The sequence below is a fragment of the Ricinus communis genome, chromosome 1 (assembly GCF_019578655.1).
Source record: "Ricinus communis isolate WT05 ecotype wild-type chromosome 1, ASM1957865v1, whole genome shotgun sequence".
Lineage (NCBI taxonomy): Eukaryota > Viridiplantae > Streptophyta > Magnoliopsida > Malpighiales > Euphorbiaceae > Ricinus > Ricinus communis.
The window spans coordinates 25,794,022-25,814,745 of record NC_063256.1 but is presented as its reverse complement, the minus strand read 5'-3'; the positions used below and the strand labels follow the sequence as shown (position 1 = coordinate 25,814,745).

The window sequence follows — 20,724 nt, the reverse complement described above, 5'->3', positions numbered from 1 at the left end:
ATTTCAGCAAAAGAAGAAATTCTTTTCTGAATTGAAATACTACATTTAGGAGGACTCTTACTTGTTCAGAGTTTGTGCAGATCAGGTTATTCGGTCATGTGTATATGGGGAGGAGATCCTCCAGATTTTGAGGCAATGCCATGAAGGACCAACGGGAGGTCATCAAGTTGTAAATCACACAGCTAGGAAGGTGCTAGATGATATGCATAGTTTTACACATATTTGCTTGCATATTATTGTGTATTTTCTTAGCAATTATTGTGCTTTTATTCCAAGATCACCCGTGTTTTGTGTTCTTTTGCATTTCAGGAGAATTTATAGGACCATCATCAGTGTTTGAGCAATTATAGATCAATACGTGCGAAAATAGATGGGAATTCATCAAAATTGGACAAGGGCTCTGATGTAGATGATTCAATGCATATTTATTGACTGTTTATCAGTCGTTCATTCGTGTATTTGAGTCATATTTATTCCTATTTGATCGCACTTTGGTATGTTTCTGAGTTTTTCAGGTTTTTGGACTCCTTGATAGGAAATTGATTGATTTCCAGGCAGAAACCAAGCTATGTGGATGATTTATGCATATTAGATGTTTACGGATTCGATTCTTTGTGGGCGCGCAATTCGAGGCTTTTGCACGGGCAGTTGCACGGCCATGCATATTTGCACGGCCTCCCTTGCCCATTGCACGGGCCATGGCATGGGCTATGGCACTTCTACCCATAAGTAGGCGCACGCAAAATGAGACAGGATTCCGTTTCTGATTTCTGGACTTCTCTATGCGCGCGACCACTCACTTTTACACCTCTATTCTTGACATTTTGGGAGACCAACATCATTTCAAGGGATTGATTTTGGAGATTCAAGCAAAGATTGAAGGTTCTAGATGATTGATCGAGACATCCGAGATCCATACTTTTGGCTGGTTTCAGAGTTGGTGCTTGCGACATTTCCAGTCCGATTAGAGAGAAGAGGGGTTACATGTTCCATTTCCTATCCTGTTGTTTATTTCCTTTTGTATTTGTTTCTTTCATTATGACTAGCTAGGGTTGCCGAACCCATTGGGGTTCACCTTTGTTGATGGATTGTGCTTAGTTATTAGATTTTTATTTGCCATTCTTGTAATCTTCTTGCTATTTAGTAATAAAGTTTGATTCAGTTAATTTGAGACGTTGAATTAATTGTCTTTTAGGTTGTTTCTTGACATTGAGAAATGCTTGTTACAACTGGAATTTGAATAGTAAGAACTGGTAGTTAACACTTATAAATAAGGTTAATTTACTTGCCGGATTAAGAATTAACAACTTTTAATAGTTCTAAATCATGCTTAATGCTAATCTGTAATAATCTGATAGGAAGAGATTCCATTAGGTTAGTGCAGGTTTAGGAACTCGGTGAGCTCGAGAGAGGAACTGAGTTCGATTCAGGATTTAAGCACGCATAAGCAAGATTGGTAATTTATAAAATCAACCTTAGAATTCCATCACTTAGGTCCCCTTTGGGTTTGTTTCTCTTGTTGCGGTTGTCTTTTGATTGTTAGTTGTTGTTCATTCATTTATTTGCATTCATAGTCATTAGTTAATTAATTTAGACTTCTCACACCTTATTTCAGACTAGATAACATAGCGAACAGTAGTAACTTTAGGTTCACCCGATCTCGAGGGATACGACCTTGATACTCACTAGTACTAGGCCGCATCAATAGTTTCACTGCCTTAGGTGTAGGTTGCATCAGTAGCCCATCAAGTTTTTGGTGCCATTGTCGGGGAACTGTAATGGTGAACTAGAGTGAATTATTTTTATGTTACTTTAGTCATTATTTTTTTATTCTTTATTCTTAATTTTTTTATTTTTGTTGATTGGTGGCTGTTTGGTTGTCGATTTCAAGTAGTTTATGACTAGGATCTCTAACCCTGATCCCATAGGATCCTTATCTGACCCGGAGTACTCTCTCAGATTATTGAGATGACGTTTGCAGGTAGTTGAGGAGGAGGACGGAGTTACAGTTCAGGTTCAAAGAGCTAACGTGATGGAGAACAACAACCCCCAGGCCGATGACGATCAGAGGACGATGTACGAGTTTGCTCGACCATCTTTGGATGGGACGAAAACTAGTATAGTTAGACCTCCTGTAGCTGCCAACAATTTTGAGATAAAAGCCAGTGTTATCCAGATGATCCAGCAAAGCATGCAGTTTGGAGGATTGCCCAGCGAGGATCCCAATGCTCATATCTCCAACTTTTTGGAGATTTGTGACACATTCAAGATAAATGCAACAACCGATGACGCCATTCGACTGAGATTGTTTCCATTTTCCTTGAGGGATAGAACAAAGAGATGGTTACAATCTCTTCCACAGCAGATGATTACTACCTAGAAGGCATTGGCTGAAAAAAATTTTATATAAGTATTTTCCTCCCGCTAAAACTGCTAAACTTAGAAATGACATATCTTCTTTTGTGCAGTCTGATGATGAAAGCATGTACGATGCATGGGAGAGGTTTAAGGACTTGTTGAGATGATGCCCATATCACGGATTACCAGTGTGGATGCAGGTTCAGACCTTCAACAGCGGGTTGAACCTTACAACGAGGCAGATGGTGGATGCTACAGCAGGTGGGGCGCTAAACAGTAAGACGCTCGAGCAGGCTCAAAACTTGATAGAGGAAATGGCCATGAACAATTATCAGTGGCAATCCTTTAGGAGCCGACTGGGAAGACAAGGAGTGGTCAACTTAGTGGATTCTACAGCAGCCTTGGCAGCTCAGGTGGAGCTTCTAGCCAAGAAGATTAACCAACTTCAAATGCCAGTTCATATAGCGAATGTTGCCTGCGAGTTTTGTGGTGGCCCACACTACAGTGCAAACTGTACTGCGGGAGGTATGTTTGCTTCATCGTCCTCTACTTTTCCATCTGTTTCTGCTGTGTCTTCTGATGTTGAGTAGGTTGATTATATAGGGAATGCCCAGGCGATGGAGCAAGAAAACCACTGAACCTGCATGTACAACCTTGTGGCGCAATCATCCCTACTTCAATTGTAGGAACAATAATGCCCAGGGTCCACCTGGTTTTCAGAGACTTCATCGACCACACAGTGACTAGCCTACCGGGCTGCACAAGCTCCTCCTCCACCAGAAAAGAAATCAAATCTAGAGAAGCTTATGATGAAGTTTGTGACGACTACGGAGTTGAGGTTCCAGCAAACTGATAGTGCACTTAGGAATTAGCAGGCCTCGATTCAGAACATGGAGACTAAGATTGGCCAAATCTCTAAGATATTGTTTGAGAGGCAACAAGGAGCGCTCCCTAGCACTACTGAGTCTAACCCGAGGGAGCACTTGAACGCCATCACTTTACGTTCAGGTAAGTTAGTTTCAGCTCCTTATAAGCCTATTTTTGACGACTCCCCTATTGATGTGCAGGTTGAGGCAAGCAGTAAGGTTAAGGAATCTGAGGGACAAAAGGTGAAACCGATCCCAGTCAGGGAATATCAACCTAAGATTCCTTATCATGCTAGACTCAAACAAGCAGAAGCGTAAGAGAAGTTCAGTAAGTTTTTGAATATTTTTAGACAACTGCATATAACTTGCCTTTTATTAACTCATTGAAGTAGATGCCGAAGTATGCCAAGTTCTTAAAGGACATACTTAGCAGAGAAAGGAAGTTGGAGGAGGTAGCTTATGTTAAGCTTAATGAAGAGTGCTCAACAGTGTTTCAGAGCAAGTTGCCAGAGAAACGTCATGATCTAGGGAGTTTTACTATTCCTTGCACTTTGGGTAACTTGTGTGTTGATGATGCATTAGCTGATTTAGGGGCTAGCATAAATGTCATGCCCACTAGTTTGTTCAATAAGCTAGGCTTGGGGGAGGCAAAACCCACTAGGATGTGCATTCAATTAGCTCACCGTTCTATTAAGCTTCTGAGGGGGATTGTAGAGAATGTGCTAGTCAAGGTAGATAAGTTCATATTTTTTGTAGACTTTATGGTTATGGATATAGAAAATGAGCATGGTGTACCGTTGATTTTGGGAAGACCTTTCCTTGCCACAGCTAGAGCTAAAATTGACGTCTTTGAGGGAAAGTTAGAACTTAATGTAGGGGATGACTGTGTTACTTTTAGTTTACCCCCATTTGATAGTTCTCCCACCGACCATGCTCATGCCATTTGCAGTATTGATGGAATTGGCCTTGCATGTGATAAGCAACCACAGGATGTACAAACAGATGATGCTATACATGTTTCTTTCCCTGTTAATATGTGTTATTCATCTGAAGAAAACTTGTATCAATTTGAGACTTTGTGCTATCATACACCCAAGAAGGGTAGTTGCAAGTTTGTTTATGACACGTCACTTAGCCAGGATTTGGAGTGGATGAATGGGCATCCCAATTCGGTGTGTAGAACACCTCCTTGCTCATCTACCGCACACATTGGACCTCCTCTTTGCGCTTATATGCCTCAAGCCCCAACTTACATTGAGCCCACCTTCTCAATTTGCCCGCGATGCAGGAATGCTGCTGCAGAGTCCAGCTAGACGACTCAAACAAAAAGAAGTGCCTTCGGGAGGCATTCCCGAATCTATTTATGCTTTTTGAGTTTTTGGACATCTATTATTTATATATTTATTTTTTTTAGTTAAATATTTCAGTTTATTTTTAGTTTGTTTTATTTTGATATGATTTTATTTTATTGAACCTTTTACTAGATGTTGCTTGGTATGTGTTTATTCTTGAGTTTTGCAGGAGTTAGCCTACTCGATGCTCATACGCAATTTTTATGACTAACATATCTTGGAGTGTTAAAGCACACATCAAGGGCAGTAACCAGTAAACTATTTCTAATTTTTATCTCTTTCTGTTGTCTTATTTTTCTTTTAGTTTTCTAGCTTTTTGTAGACCCCTATAATTTGCTTCTTTGTGCATATTTTATCTCCCTTTTTGGACGGCCTACCTTATTTCATAATGAGGACAGCGTTTCTCTTAAGTGTGGGGTAGGTACCTTAGTTTTGTGCAGGTACCAATTTTGTTATCTTGAACCTTTGTAAGGATGGTATTCTGCTATTTTTATTTTGCTTTTATTTCCGTTATTGATTGACTCCGTTCATTCTTACTATCCTTATCTTGAGTCTTGTTTTAATCAAGTAGTTGATGATTTTTCTCTTTTGAATGGATACCCTTATAGCTTTTATCGAATCTTGTTGAAAGAAGGCAATGAACAAATATCTTAATTTCAATCAAGCTAGGTAAAACTAGTATTTTTTCTTAATTTTTTTCTTTTTACTTTAGCTTGGATATAGAATACTATTAATATTAATGCTTATTAGATTGATTGATTGTTTAAACTTTGGTTTGAGAATTCATGTAATTTTAATCCACTCAAATGGTGAGGTTTTTATGCTCCTTTTATTTTTGATTAGTGAGCATTGTACATAATTTTTGTTTCTAGAACTTGCCTTGTGATGACTTTTGAGATTACAAGAATTTTTGATAGTCGTGAGATGGTTTGGGCACTTAGGAACTACACAATATGGTCAAAAGCCTAACCCTGTTTTTCCCTTAGTGAACCAATTTTGAGCCTTAACCTTTTCTTTCATTGTAATTTTCCTTTGACACTCATTTTATCACTTCTATTCATTCTACCATTCTTTCTACCATTGTTGCTGGAAATTATATAAGTTTATGCTGCATTTCATTTTGGATCAATTTGCATATATTCCTTAAGTTGCTAGATTTTTTGTAGATGCTCCCTTCAATCCAAAAGGTACATATCGACTACTTTTGACTGAGCATTGTATTACTTCATCTTGCGTTATCTATTGTTGCAGGAGTAGTTAAAAAGAAAAAGAAAAAAAAATTATATATATAATAATAATAATAATAAAATAATACAAATATGTATAATTTTCTTTCAGTTCATTTGGAGCATCATCTTATTATTGGAGCAACTTAGTGTTCATTTTTGGCACAACATTTGATCCTTAGCTATTTTCTTGCATTACCTGCATAATTTTCTAGCAACTTTTAGCCTACTTTCCATATTTCTCTGTACCCTACCTTAACCCCATTACAACCTGGCTTAAGACCCTTCGATCATGATTATTGATTATTTTACAGTAGTGGAGATTAGATCTATAAGCAAGCTTATAGTAAGCACCTTTTTCTGTATTTTGTGTTAAGAGCTTGGCGATATTTTTTCACCTATATACACTTATGTGTTTTGAGTGACATCTTGTAAGGCATGGTTCTCAAATTCTCAGTTTGGATGGTTTATCATTTTAATTTTAGCAGCTTTATTAACTTTGTTCTCTTTCTCAAGGATTTAGTGATTTGGGGATTTTGAGGAAATTCGGCATGGAGTTTTAAGACTTGTTTTGAGCTAACCTCCTGCGAAGTATTTGATTGAGTTATTTTGGTATCTGTTTGAGGAGTGAGTTGTTGATTGCTTGAGGACAAGTAAACGCTTAAGTGTGGGGTAGTTTGATGTAGACGATTCTATGCATATTTATTGACTGTTTATCAGTTGTTTATTCGTGTATTCAAGTCATATTTATTCCTATTTTATCACACTTTGGTATGTTTCTCAGGTTTTCAGACTCATTGATGGGAAATTGATTAATTTCCTGGCAGAACCCAAGCTATGTGGATGATTTACGCATATTAGATGTTTGTCGGATTTGATTCCTTATGGGCGCGCAATTCGAGGCTTTTGCACGGGCAGTTGCATGTCCATGCATATTTGCACGGCCTCCTTTGCCCATTGCACGGGCCATGGAACGGGCTATGGCACTTCTACCTATAAGTAGGCGCACGCAAAATGAGACAGGGTTCCGCTTCTGATTTTTGGACTTCTCTATGAGCGCGACCCCTCAGTTTTACACCTCTGTTCTTGACATTTTGGGAGACCAACATCATTTCAAGGGATTGATTTGAGAGATTCAAGCAAAGATTGAAGGTTCTAGACGATTGATCGAGACATCCGAGATCCATACTTGAGGCTGGTTTCAGAGTTGGTGCTTGCGACATTTCCACTCTGATTCGAGAGAAGAAGGGTTACATGTTCCATTTCCTTTTCTGTTGTTTATTCTCTTTTGTATTTGTTTCTTTCATTATGAGTAGCTAGGGCTGCCGAACCCATTGGAGTTCACCTTTGTTGATGGATTGTGCTTAGTTATTAGATTTTTATTTGCCATTCTTGTAATCTTCTTATTGTTTAGTAATAAAGTTTGATTCAGTTAATTTGAGACGTTGAATTAATTGTCTTTTAGGTTGTTTCTTGACATTGAGAAATGCTTGTTACAACTGGAATTTGAATAGTAAGAACTAGTAGTTAACACTTATAGATAAGGTTAATTTACTCGCCGGATTAAGAACTAACAACTTTTAATAGTTCTAAATCACGCTTAATGCTAATCTGTAATAATCTGATAGGAAGAGATTCCATTAGGTTAGTGCAGGTTTAGGAACTCGGTGAGCTCGAGAGAGGAACCAAGTTCGATTCAGGATTTAAGCACGTGTAAGCAAGATTGGTAATTTATAAAATCAACCTTAGAATTCCATCACTTAGGTCCCCTTTGGGTTTGTTTCTCTTGTTGCGGTTGTCTTTTGATTGTTAGTTGCTGTTCATTCATTTATTTGCATTCATAGTCATTAGTTAATTAATTTAGACTTCTCACACCTTAATTCAGACTAGATAACATAGCGAACAGTAGTAACTTTAGGTTCTCCCGATCTCTAGGGATACGACCTTGATGCTCACTAGTGCTAGGCCGCATCGACAGGTTCACTGCCTTAGGTATAGGTTGCATCAGTATCCCATCAGGCTCACATGTCAAACATTGAGCATGGCCTAGGTTAAGGCCGTGCTAATTAGCACTGTCTAGGTCAAGGCCATGCTAATTAGCACGGCCTGGACTCTGGCCGTGACCAACCATTAGCCTTTGATCCTCAAATGTGGCGTTTTGGGCATGGTTTTCGAGGCTGTCACGGCCTCCAGCACCGCCTGTGGTGGCTCAGCACTGGCGGGGGCACGGCCAGGAAGAAAACCTAACTTGCGAGATTCGAAGGTTCAGTACGGCTTGGGCTCTAGCCGTGCTGACTAGCACGGCCCTGGGATAAGTATATAAGGAAAGCGATTTCTTAAGCTAGGGTGAGGAAGGAAGGCAAGAGGAGAGTTTTGGCAGCTGGTTCGATTTTTGTAGAGTACTAAGTTCAGGAGAGAGTTGCAAAGAGGGAGAATCCCGAAATCGCACGGTTCCGAGTGCAAACAGTAGTGGAGCAAATCGAGAGGCAATTGGGAAGACCAATCGTAGTGCTGATTCAGATTTGGAGCTGTTCATCCAATTCAAGAGAAAAGGGTGTATATGTTTCATTTTTGTTATTCTTTCATTATAATTGATTTCCTAGTTGTTTTAAACATGAAAATGAGTAGCTAGATCGATTAAATCCATTGAGATTTCTTTACTATGTTGGCTTAGTATTGAATTGTTAGATTGTTTGAGTTTAGTTTTGTATCCTTCTTACTTTCAGTATTAATAAGATAATGCATTATTCATGAGACGTTATGAATTGTGGTGTTTAGATTGCTTTGTGTGATTGAGAAGTTCATTTGGCAATTGGAATTTTGAATAGCAAGAACTAGTTAACAATCACTTAGAGATAAGGATAATTGACTAGCCAGATTAAGAATTAACAAAGCTTAATAGAGGGGGATTAAATCTTAATGCTAATTTAAGAATCAATCGTTAGGAAGAGATTCCAACTTTAGGTTCTTGAGTTTAAGAATTAGGTTATCTCGAGAGGAAAACCGAATTCAATTAAGAATTCGTCCACGGGTAGCATAATTGGAGTCATCAATCTGTTATCTTTTGTTTGATTGCCAACTAGTCTAGGTTCCCTTTGGGTTTGCTTTCTTGTCTTGATTGTTTCATTTATCCATTCATTCTTGCATCTCACTTAGAACTCAGCTTGTAGTTATTAGGAAATTTATAAATTACTCATCATTCATTTTAGGCTAATATAACAGAGAACAAAGTAGTAACTCTGGGCTTTCACTTTCCCGAGGGATACGACCTTGATACTCGCTATTAGTGCTAAACTGCATCGATAGGTTCACTGCCTTAGATTGTAGCTGCATAAATAGCCTATCACTAGACTCTAGATTCTATTGGCCAATGATTTTTAGGGATGCTAGAGCATTTGTTCAGGTTTGTGATGCATGCCAAAGATCAGGTAACATCTCTGCTCGTGATAAGATGCCCGAAACGAGCATTCAAGTTGTTGAGATTTTTGATGTTTGGGGCATCAACTTCATGGGACCTTTTCCTTCTTCCTATGGTAATAAATACATCTTGGTTGTCGTTGAATACTTTTCTAAGTGGCCCGAAGCGCAAGCTTTTCCCACTGATGATGCTAGGGTAGTTACAAGATTCCTCAAAAGACTTTTTGCTAGGTTCGGGACAACTAAAGCTCTTATTAGTGACATGGGGACTCATTTCTATAATGCCCAGTTAGAAAAGGTGCTTAAACGCTATGGTGTATCACATAGGTTTTCTACACCTTATCACCCATAAACCAGTGGGCAAATGGAGGTTATTAATAGGGGTTTGAAACAGATTTTAGAGAGAACTGTAGGAGTGAGTAGGAAGGACTGGGCAGAGAAGCTAGATGATGCCTTATGGGCATTTAGGATGGCCTATCGTACTTTAACTAGTTTTACACCATATAGGCTAATTTTTGGGAAAGCATGCTATTTGCCTGTTGAACTTGAGCATAAAACATTGTGGGCTTTGAAAACTTGCAATTTTGATGTTGTTAATATAGGTAAACATAGGCAGTGGCAGCTTAACAAGTTGGATGAGTGGCGTAACTAAGCATATGGTGACTCCTTAATCTACAAAGAGCATACCAAGAAGTGGCATGCCAAGAGGCTAAGGAGCACCAAGGAGTTCCAAGTTGGGGATAATGTGTTATTGTATAACTTACGACTCTGACTCTTTCCTGGGAAGCTAAAGAGCCGTTGGTTAGGACCATTCACCGTCCAGCAAGTTTTCCTATATGGCATAGTGGAGTTGCACCATCCAGAGAAAGGAAACTTCAAGGTCAATGGGCATAGGTTGAAGCATTACTATGGTGACTCATTGGAGCTCGAGGACCGAGTCAACCTTGTATTGCATCAATAAGAGTAGCTCAAGCATTATGAATCCAACTAAATGACTCGGGAAAAAAAGAAGCGCTTTCGGAAGGCACCCCAACTTCTTTTTTATGTTTTTGGACATTTTGATCATTGGTTTTGGAACAATGTTTTTTCTAGTTTGGTCTTCATTTTCATTTAATTGTATTTTATTTTTATATGCCATTTGAGTGTTTAGAGATATGTGGAAGGTAACTTAAATGTTTGACTATGAAAATTGCAGGAAATTGTGCATGAAAAAGTGCTGGAAATAAATTCTGAGTTTTAGCACGGTCTTGGCAGCTCAGCACGCCCCATGAGCACACCCGTGCTCCACAACACAGGCGTGTTGTGGGCAACCAAACCGTGTTGACAAAAACATGTGATTTCAACACGTCTTCTGAGAGTAACATGTATTATGGACACGACCGTGTCAGATAACAAGCCCGTGTTGAGGATAGTCAAACTGTGTTGAGCAAAAATGGAATTTAGCACGTCTTTCGAGAGTAACACATGTTGTGGACATGACTGTGTTAGATAACACACCCTTGTTGAGGACACACAAATTATGTTAATAAGAAAAATTGACTTTAGCACGTTTTTCAAGACTAACACGTGCTGTGAGACTGGCCATGCTAGTCAGCATAGCTTGGAATAGGAGCATGCTAGCCTCGGCGTCTATATAAGCCGTGCCATATTGTGGGTAGCAAAATTTTCGCTCTCCTCTTTCTTCGCACGTATAGACCAATCCTTTCCCTCTTTTCCTTCAATTTTCAAGTGCTTTCTCTGGTGAATCAAGTAAGTTTCTTCCTTAACTTTGTTCGCTACTCCATTTTGGTATGTGATTTTACTCTTTTCTTAAATTTCTTTAATTATTTCTAAATTTTTTAATATTGTTTCTTATTCTTATTAATCTCTTTGTTAATTTTGTTATTTCGTTAAATTCGTCACTTTTGTTGCATTTTATTTTCTCTTAATGTTGATTTACTGTTATTTTTTATTTTGCTTTATTCGTTACTATTGTTTATATTTTTTATTTCTTTTATTCTATATTTGAATTGCCCGATTGTCGTTGTCTAGTATATTTGAACTTGCTGGATCGTGAGCTGGTTTGGTGAATTAGTCATTGTATTGATGAATTAGAAATAACTAATGTAAGTGTACTGAACATATGTTAAATTGTTGCTGTTATTGTAATGATTGTCTCCTTAGTGCAAGAATTACTGTTTTGGCAATAGTTTTAATCAATTTTCATGCAGGTACTATGGCTGAGCGGCGTGAGAGACCCCGGAAGGTGGGTCTCTCCAAAAGAAGGCGTTCATACCCGATTGACCAACCTGCACCTACACTTGCACCACCTGCACCTGCACCTCGACCAAAGGGCCCCTAGAGCTCCAGCTCTACCTCAAGCTCTCGCACGATATAGACTTCTATAGTTTCAAAGCCCCACTCACGAGGCTCGTTACCAGCAGTTGCTATACAGGCAGTTAAGCTGTGGGAGATGCATTGACTGGCAGGCATTGGAGACAATTGGCCTCGCTACTGAGGTTTGAGAGTTACTTCAAACTCCACCTTTTAAGGCATTCTTTGGTATTGTGGAGCCCACTTACAGGGAGCTTACACTTGAGTCCACCTCTGCTTTCTTCCTTCAGACATAGATTAGGGACTGGTTGCAGCCAGAGGCCATTTCATTTGGGTTGGGGGGGCAGACTTACATGATGAGTATTCCCTAGTTTGGTGTTGCACTTGGCCTCTATGACCAAGTGACCATAAAGTCAGATGATTTTAGAGGTTCCTTATATAACCCGGGAGTTTCTTTTGACAAGGCTTGGGAGACCATCTTAGGGTGGGACGAGCCTTACTACCAAGCAAGTCCAAGGCGTCCAGCCTCTCTAATAGCCTGCGGTATCTTCATTGCCTACTCGCATATACATTAACAGGGCAAGGGGAAATTTTTAGAGTGGTCACCTAGCATGATTTATTCTGTTTATGGGCCCTGCATCAGAGGAGGAGGGCGGACATGGTGTATGCGTTAGCCAAGCAGTGCAAGACTGTTATTGGGGACCCGATGAAGACTTTTATCTGTTTCAGGCCTTATATGACTAGGATTGCTAGGAGGATAGAGCTACTGGATAGAGCTTAGCTGGATGAGTTGATGCTTATGGGTGAGATGATCCCTGCTGGCCTCTCTATTATGTAGCATATGAGGATGATCACCCGGAGGACAGGGCCCCTGGGGCCAGAGTACAGACTTATTCGGTCGATAGCCTGGGCAGCTCGGGAGGAATAAGGGGAGCACCCCAGGCCTACAGATATTCCTAGCTCCTCTTGACCTTCATCCTCTCGGCCATCTAATATGCAGATTGATGAGCTGACTACGAGATTTGATCAGATCACCGACATGCAGCAACAACACACAAATAGGCTCGACAGGTTTGAGCAGGAGGTTAGAGCGCAGTTCCAGCATTTTGATGCTATGCAGAGGCAGATTATGGATTTGCTACATAAGCAGTTGGCTCAGGGAGATAGGATAGAGGCAGCCTTGCAGAAGAATAGGATGGACGATTTTGACTTTGCTAATTTTGGTGAGTATTTTCCATTTCTAACTGCCGATGATGCACCTCCTCTAGTAGCACCACCTCCACCACCACCACCAGCCCAGCAGGATGAGTAGGACAATATCTCTTTTCTTTTTTGTGTACTTATTATGTTGCTTCCCAACTCTTTTATACACTACGGACAGTATGTCCTTCAAGTGTGGGGTGGGTAAGTCGTTATTTTGGCTTTTCTTTTTCCTATATTTTTTTATTGTTATGTAGTGTATCATTAATGATGTATATCTTTAGGATACTTATGATGTTTATTAGCTTTTTGTTTATCTTCGAAAGATTGATAGTTATGATTTTGAGCATGAGATTTCTCCTCATTGTTTATTGCTTTTAGAATATTATTGAGCAATTTTTAGTTTATCATAGTGGCTGGATTAAAGTAGTGTTACTTGACCATTCTTTAAGTTAGTTAATTTGAATTTGATTAGTTGTTATGTTTTGTGTATGAATTGATTAAATGATGATTTGATTGATGGTATTTGGATACCTTATGCAAATGTACACACTTAAATTGTGAGTTTATGAACCTAATTGAGCATACATCGTAAATGCTCCTTTTTTCTTATTTGAGTGTGCATTGTATTCTTCTTATTTCTAGAACTTTATGGGTAATGCTTGTTGAGGTCACATGAACAATCAAATGTTGTGAAATGATAAGGGCACTTAGGATTCACCATTGTAGCTAAAAGCCAACCTGTAAATATTTTCCATTAGTTAGCTAAGTTTGACTTTCTTCATTTCTATCCTTTTTTTTATCATCACATTTTGTTAAGCCTTTCGTTGGTTGATCCCTACCCTATTTCTTGAATTTTTGCAATATTTTCATTGAGTTGTTGGATAAAATGCCAGTTTTATGTGTACTTTGAATTCACTAAGTCCCTAAAAAATTTGGTGTAGATGCTCCCTTCAATCCAAAATAAAAATCTATTGTTGAAGCGTATGCTTTCTTTTGTTTTTTATTCAATTCGAGAAAGTCTTACATAATAAGTAAAAAGAAGATCATATAATGTAAAAAGAAAATTTTCATAATAATCGACTTTCATAAGTTCAAGTTCAGTACTACAGCATTCATGCACTTCCCCTTACTTCATAAGGCCTTCCCCGGTAAGCAACGTATGAAAAAACAAGGAAGGAGAAGAGTTCACACATTTAAAAGCTAGGACTTTAAGTACGCTTACCGAATTGTTAAAAAAATCACTTCAAAAACTAGGGTATAGTCAAGTGTTAAGTACGTTACCGGTCGGTTCGCCGTCAAAATAATGAAACTTGAAAAACATTTTGGATCAGTAGGAAGGCTAGGAATCTATTGACAAAGTTCATGCCACGATGATCTATATGGAATGGCAGTTTTGTTCATGCATTCCTGTTGAAAAAGTCTTTTTTCTTATTTCATTATCCAACTCCGGATGAGTTTGATTGCTCTGGCGCCTCTTTTGAAGACTTTTTGCCCCTAAGGGAAAAAACCTTGATTTGGTGGTATTCCAAAAATGATGTTCTAAGAGGCGGTAGCTGATTTGATCGATAAAACTATTATAATATATTTGAAGGATTCGTTCCAAATTACTGCGATTGAGAAGCCTCAAGCTTCATCTCCCCTACTCAACCTCTATAAAAAAAAGCACTTTCCCCTTTTAATAATATAAGGTAGGCTGGCAGAACTGCCAAATCCTATCTTTCCTTGAAGTAAGTCTAAAGCAGGAGCAACTTCTACAGCTCAGACTCAACTCGATCGCTTGAGGGGGTTTAAGAGGTCTTTTTGAGCGCATCTTGATCATTTCAAAAAAGCTGGTTTCGTCTCATTTTCTAGAAAGCCAATCAAACTATTCCACTTAACCTAAGCTAATGATGAAAGAGGATATGGATTTGTTTGCAGATGATGATGATGTCCACTCCTGGCTCGATGTGCTTAACGAAAAGGAACTCTCTAGATTAAGAAAAAATTTCTTTCGTAATTAAGCAGCATCCTTTAAGTGAGTAGGGGTGCACCAAACCGTCGATGAATAATAGGTAACCCCACCCCAGGCAGAGTTAGTGAGCCATGTAATAGGCGACCATTTCACTACATCTTGACCACAATCCAATTTTTTAGTAGTAAGCAACATCCCCTCTTAGTTTTGGGTAGGTGGAACCATTCTGTTTTGGTTCTTCTCCATATTCTTACATAATTCAAAGGAGAGGGCTTGCACCCTTAGAGATAAAGTGAACTTGCACAATAGTGCATGAAAAAGGTTAGTCGACCGTAGTATCAGACAAACACAGTATAAGACAACAACCAAGGTAAAATAAATTAGGAACGAATTAAAAAATTTCAGAATCGATGAAGATGAGGAGATAACGGATGCATGATATTTAGTTGAATTTATCTTTCGCTCCTTTGTTCGCGGAGCGGCATACTAGGAAAAAGAAAGGGTACCAATGAATTCGACCATTAATGACTAGTTCGAACTCTAGGAGCAATCTAATCCCTTATTTGATCAAATAGACTGCTCTTAGAAAGACGAAAGAAAAGCCAACTCTCAAAATTGTTGACCAATGGAAAGCATGGGAGAAAGAAAGATTCACAAACGAAACTGGAAGCAACAAATTTCTCAAGAGCAATAGCAACTACCTAGACCGACCTGCTATAAGAATCCCATGACCACCTTTCTTAATATGCAATTCCTCGATCTCAATCTCGCACTTAGTGATAGAAGGGAGTGGAATGATGATGACCGGGCACTCTCTTGGATCTCATGGTTTGGAGCAAGCGGAGTTTTCCTTTCACTTGGTATGAGACACTGTACGCTACATAGAAGAACACAAGATTTGTGACTGAGTTTCACATGTCATATGACATTTGTACCAACAGACTTCTTCGGACACCAGTAAGGTAAGTAGGTACTCCAGCTGATCTGACTCATCTGATGCACTGGTTGAGGCTTGATGACACATACATGTTCCTATGTATCCATTCTCTTTCTAAGAGTACGTAGTACCGTACTGGGGCGTCGGTCATATAAAAATTTGTCTTTGTAAGGTTTTTGTAATCGCCTATCTAGACCTCTAAGAGAATGGAAGAGCTTTTGGTTTGCCATCATTGAAGCCTTAAAATATCGCTATATTCTCTATTTCTTTCTTTTGAGTTTTTTGACTGTCTGAACGGGGATAATATTGACTGTAGCTCCATTTTCAATCTATACCTTTTATTAAGGATGGTTTTCCAAGTTTGCTTCCATATATAGTGGTCTGAGGTGGGTTACCCTGGGGGTGGGTCTATAGAAAGAGATTCGCTCATTGTCGTGTATCCCATTGCTCTTATTACAGTGGTTGACAATGGCTTATGTAAGTGTTGCCCCTAGGCTCCGGTGCTTGCCTTAATGGTTTTTGATCACCCATTAGGGATTCTTCAATACAGGTGCCATATTCATGGAGGATGACACATTAAGGGATAAGCACAGCATGGAGGGATCTACAGATATGAGTCTTCGAGTAGGAGAATGGGCACTCCCGTTGGTCCCATAGCAAGAAGCAGTCAGGATGCAGAGATAGAGAGTTAGGACTCCTATGATGTACTTCGGCCCAACGAGAGACAACCATGTGTACTATACCAAGGTATAGGGCCTTGTAGTCGACCGGTGCGAGCACACTGTAACCGCACTACCATGAGAGAAACTGTGAGCTCCTAACTACCGTGTGATCAATAATATCGTTACCCCCATGCATAGAGCATACAATAGCTACGAGTTGTAGTAAGCATAGAGAAATTATGAGCATAAATAAATAGCCACACTATTACTTAATTTTAATGCATAAAGAGAGAGATAATCAGTCTCTTGACTCTTGAGCGACTGAGAATGTTATGTCAAAAGAAAAGGACCAATGATGATCCTATCCTAAAGGAGTAGGAGGAGTTAGTCTTCTTTGAAGATCAAGGAACGTAGTGTCGAATGGAATTTGCATGGATCTTATCATTTTTGTTTACTAATAGGACCCTTATTTATTATTAACTTTCACTTTCTTTTCTCGTTTTTAGTTTTTTAATACTAAAAAAAGCCGCTCCCATTGAGGGAGTCCCTCCACTAGACCTCCAAAGTCTAGAGGAGCTACGGCTTACAATGACCATTCTCCTCAAGCTGGCTATAACTAACCTTGGGGAAAGCCTACCAACGGGGTGCACTTGGGAAGAACTTGCACAGGAGATCCACAAGGGGTCAAAGAGTAAGGAACTCCTCAATTTTTGAATAGAGGAGCTTGTTAGTGTGAAAAATTATTCACAAAATAAAGTCACCCAACATGCTCTTTTCATAATTTTGAAATGGAGATTACCGTATTGACCCGACCCTATTGTTTTTGTTTATTACTAAAATGAATCGAATCATATCAAATCTTTCTATTTTTACTTTGAGTTATGCATATATCCTATGAATTTCATTTTACATCGGAAACTATTTTAGGAGAAGTTCAAATCTGTTCTGTTCGGATATTGATCGGTCTTGGTTTGACATGGTTTACGCATTACTAGTTTCCGGAAGAGTTAATATCTCCATTAGCTAAACCCTTTCTTACCTTACCTTTGAACTCGTATTTTGTTTGTACACAATTGATAAGCATCATAATACACATGTTTTCATGCCCGATTGTTTACATTTTTTATGCATGATTATCCCGTTTTATGCTAGAATCACCTGTCTTTTATTTCCTTTCTCATTTCAGGTCATTTTTGAAGGACATCATCAGTAATCGAGGGACATACGTGTGATTACAGACCAAAATCCATCAGATTGGGCAAGGAGTAGCACCTAGAGGGTTGAGCACGGCCTGGACTCCGGCCGTGCTGAATTACCAAGAGGCTATCCCCAATTGTGCCAATTCAGCACGACTTCCGTAGCCACCACGGCCTCCGGCCGCGGCTGTGGTGGATCGGCCTGAGCTTAGGCACGGCACGGAAGAGTCGGCTAATGAGACTCCAGTTCAGCCTGACTGGACTCCGGCCATGTTTGAATCATCACGACTGGACTCCGGCCGTCTTTGAATCATCACGACTGGACTCGGCCGTCTTGAATCATCACTGGACTCGGCGTCTTTGAATCATCCTGACTGGACTCGGCCATCTTGAATCAACTATATAGGCGATTTTGAATTCTTTTTGAAGGGGGACGATTTTTGGACTCAATTCCAAGACACACACTTAATTAATTGTTTCCTATACCTCAATTATAGACCTTGAGAGATCAATTTTATCAATTGAAGGAGGGATTTCACTTGTTCCAACATCGAATTGAAGATCAAGACAAACTTTGGGAGCATTCAAGAGGCAACTAGGGTTTGAGATTTCGAATTTGCAAATTTAGGGTTTCTCATTCAGCTAGAAGGAGAAGGGTGTACATGCCTTTAATTTGTTTTTCCTTATTTTGTTACCTAATTGCTTTAACCATGAACATGAGTAGCTAGATCTTTTGAATCCATTAGGGTTCACCTTTGTTGATGGATTATGCTTAATTGTTAGTTTTTATAATTGTCATTCTTGCAATCTTCTTGCTATTCAGTAATAAAAGTTTGATTCAGTTAATGTGAGACGTTGGATTAATTGTTTATTAGGTTGTTTCTTGACATTGAGAAATGCTTGTTACAATTGGACATTGAATAGTAAGAACTGGTAGTTAACACTTAGAGATAAGGTTGATTTACTCGCCGGATTAAGAACTAATAACTCTTAATAGTTTTAAATCATACTTAATGCTAATCTGTAGTAATCCGATAGGAAGAGATTCCATTAGGTTAGTGCAGGTTTAGGAATCCGGTAAGCTCGAGAGAGGCAGGGATTCAATTCAGGGATTTAGGCACGGGTAAGCAAGATCGGCAATCCATAAAATCCATCTTTAGAATTCCATCACTTAGGCTCCCTTTTGGGTTTGTTTCTCTCTTTGCAATTGTCTTTTGATTATCCATTGTTCTTCATTTACTTATTTGCACTCATAACCATTAGCTGGTACGTTAGAAGTTTCACCACGGTTTCCGTGGCCATCACGGGCTAGAACACCAGGCCGTGCTGAGGAGCACGGTGAGAGTCAAGCCCGTGTTGAAGGATAAAGAATAATTTGTCACGGCTTCCGAAGGCATCACGGGATACAACCCATGCCGTGCTGGTCAGAACGGCCTTGCCACTACCCGTGCCAAGGTGCATCACAAGAAGGCTAAAGGTTCAGCACGGGCTGAGTCCTAGCCGTGCTGGTCAGCATGGCCTTACCCTCACCCGTGCTGAACACGTGCCTATAAGAAAGGGAGGCCTCCGAAAATTTTGCTTCCCTTTTGTTTTTCTTAGCTCAAAGGTGTTGTTCTTATACCCTTATCTCACCCTTCTCACTTTCCTCAGCGAACTCAGGTAAGTCCCTTCATTTGTTGCCTTATATTTTTTTTTTATTATGATTTGACTTCTATTTTATACATATACTCTTGTTAGGACATGCTGGGATATCTTGGTGGCTTTATATTGTAACCATATGACCTTGGTTAGGTTAATTTACATTAGTTGTTGTGTTTGTGGTGTAGTCGGTTATGAAAATGATAAGTGTGGGGTTTTGGTGGAAATAAAATGTGCCTCTGACATGCAAAGCATGAATAATGTTTAGACTTAAATTGCAATTCTTTCGGTTCATGATAAATTAGATTGGTATGTATCGGTTTATTAGTTTATACAAGTTTTTGGTTAGTCGAAGTATAATCATTATGTTGTTGATTCGGTAGATTATTTCTTTAATTAACTTGAATTCTTACAAAAAACTAATAATTCGTTGCATTAGGTGATATGACGGACGCGATAAATCTCGTAGAAAGCAACTAAAATGCGTCAGCTACCGTAAGCGATCGCGTGGTGAAGGAACGTCTTCTTCCGGCGCGAACTAGCACCAGCACTTCCACCTCCACCACAACGGCAAATAGTCCGACCTCGGAAAGCACTGCTGTGAATCCATCCACACTGGCCGTCATCCATTGTGGACATTCCCTAATGCGGACAATGAAAGTAGATTCCAAATCATGAGATGGAAGCAAGTGATGGCGGGCCGTTGCAGACTTCACATCCCTAGAGAGAGTGGGATTGGCTCAAGATATGCACACACTGTTCGAGACTACCGTATGCGAGATTCTTTGACATCATTGAGCCAACCTACTCTAGTGAGCTTACGATTGAGTTCCTCGGCACCTTCTTCCCTGCGACAGCGGATCCTGGCTGGCATCGACTGATGCAATTTATTTCGGGGCTTGGGGAAGGGAGTTCTCGATGTCGGTCCCACAATTTGGCATGCATTTGGGATTATGGACTGAACAAGAAATCTCGGGGGAGGAGTATCGGGGATGTCTCTACATCCACCCAATTTCATATGACGCCATGTGGGACTCATTGGTAATGGTAGGAAACATACTACCCAAGCGGTCTAAGGCCTCTAGCCTACCGGACCATCTTCGCTACATTCATACCCTACTAGCTTACACCATTACGGGCCGGGGGTTTTGGGGCGATCCACGACTGATGTCTTTATTCTCCGGGCTATGCAACATCGGAAGAAGCTAGACTTGGGATATTTATTGGCTCGCCAAGTCCGTTCATTTATAGTAGGCCTTGGGAAGAAGATGCATTGTTGTTTCGGTATGTGACTAGGTTAGCTAAGAGACTGGATGTATTGGACGCATCGCTCTCGAACTTTCAAATATTGGTGACATGACACCACTAGGGATCGGACAGGATGATCAACATGCGGATGATCACGGCCACTAGACATCCCCATGGTATTGAATATAGGCTCGTGAGCACAATAGTCAGGGAAGCTAGAGAGGCAACGGCTAGAGGAGCCCAACATCCGTCCGCCGGGATCCCGGATGTTAGGATTCCTAACCCAACTAGAGTGTTTATGCCCTCATTTGGAGCCTCATCCTCTCATTCGGCAGGGCCATCGAGCATTCAGATCAG

General features: G+C 39.8%; 1 protein-coding gene and 1 non-coding gene across 2 annotated transcripts; one reads left to right on the top strand and one right to left on the bottom strand.

Moving 5' to 3' along the window:
* Window positions 1-2,435: 2,435 nt before the first annotated feature.
* LOC112536730 lies at window positions 2,436-2,542 on the bottom strand. The gene has a single exon (XR_003080695.1). It is a non-coding gene; the product is annotated as a small nucleolar RNA R71 (small nucleolar RNA).
* Window positions 2,543-9,583: 7,041 nt separating this feature from the next.
* On the top strand, window positions 9,584-11,560 carry LOC107262269. The gene is made up of 2 exons (XM_048373262.1): window positions 9,584-9,821; window positions 11,430-11,560. Exons 1-2 carry the CDS (start codon window positions 9,584-9,586, stop codon window positions 11,558-11,560), a joined length of 369 nt encoding a protein of 122 aa, XP_048229219.1.
* The last annotated feature ends 9,164 nt before the right edge of the window (window positions 11,561-20,724 follow it).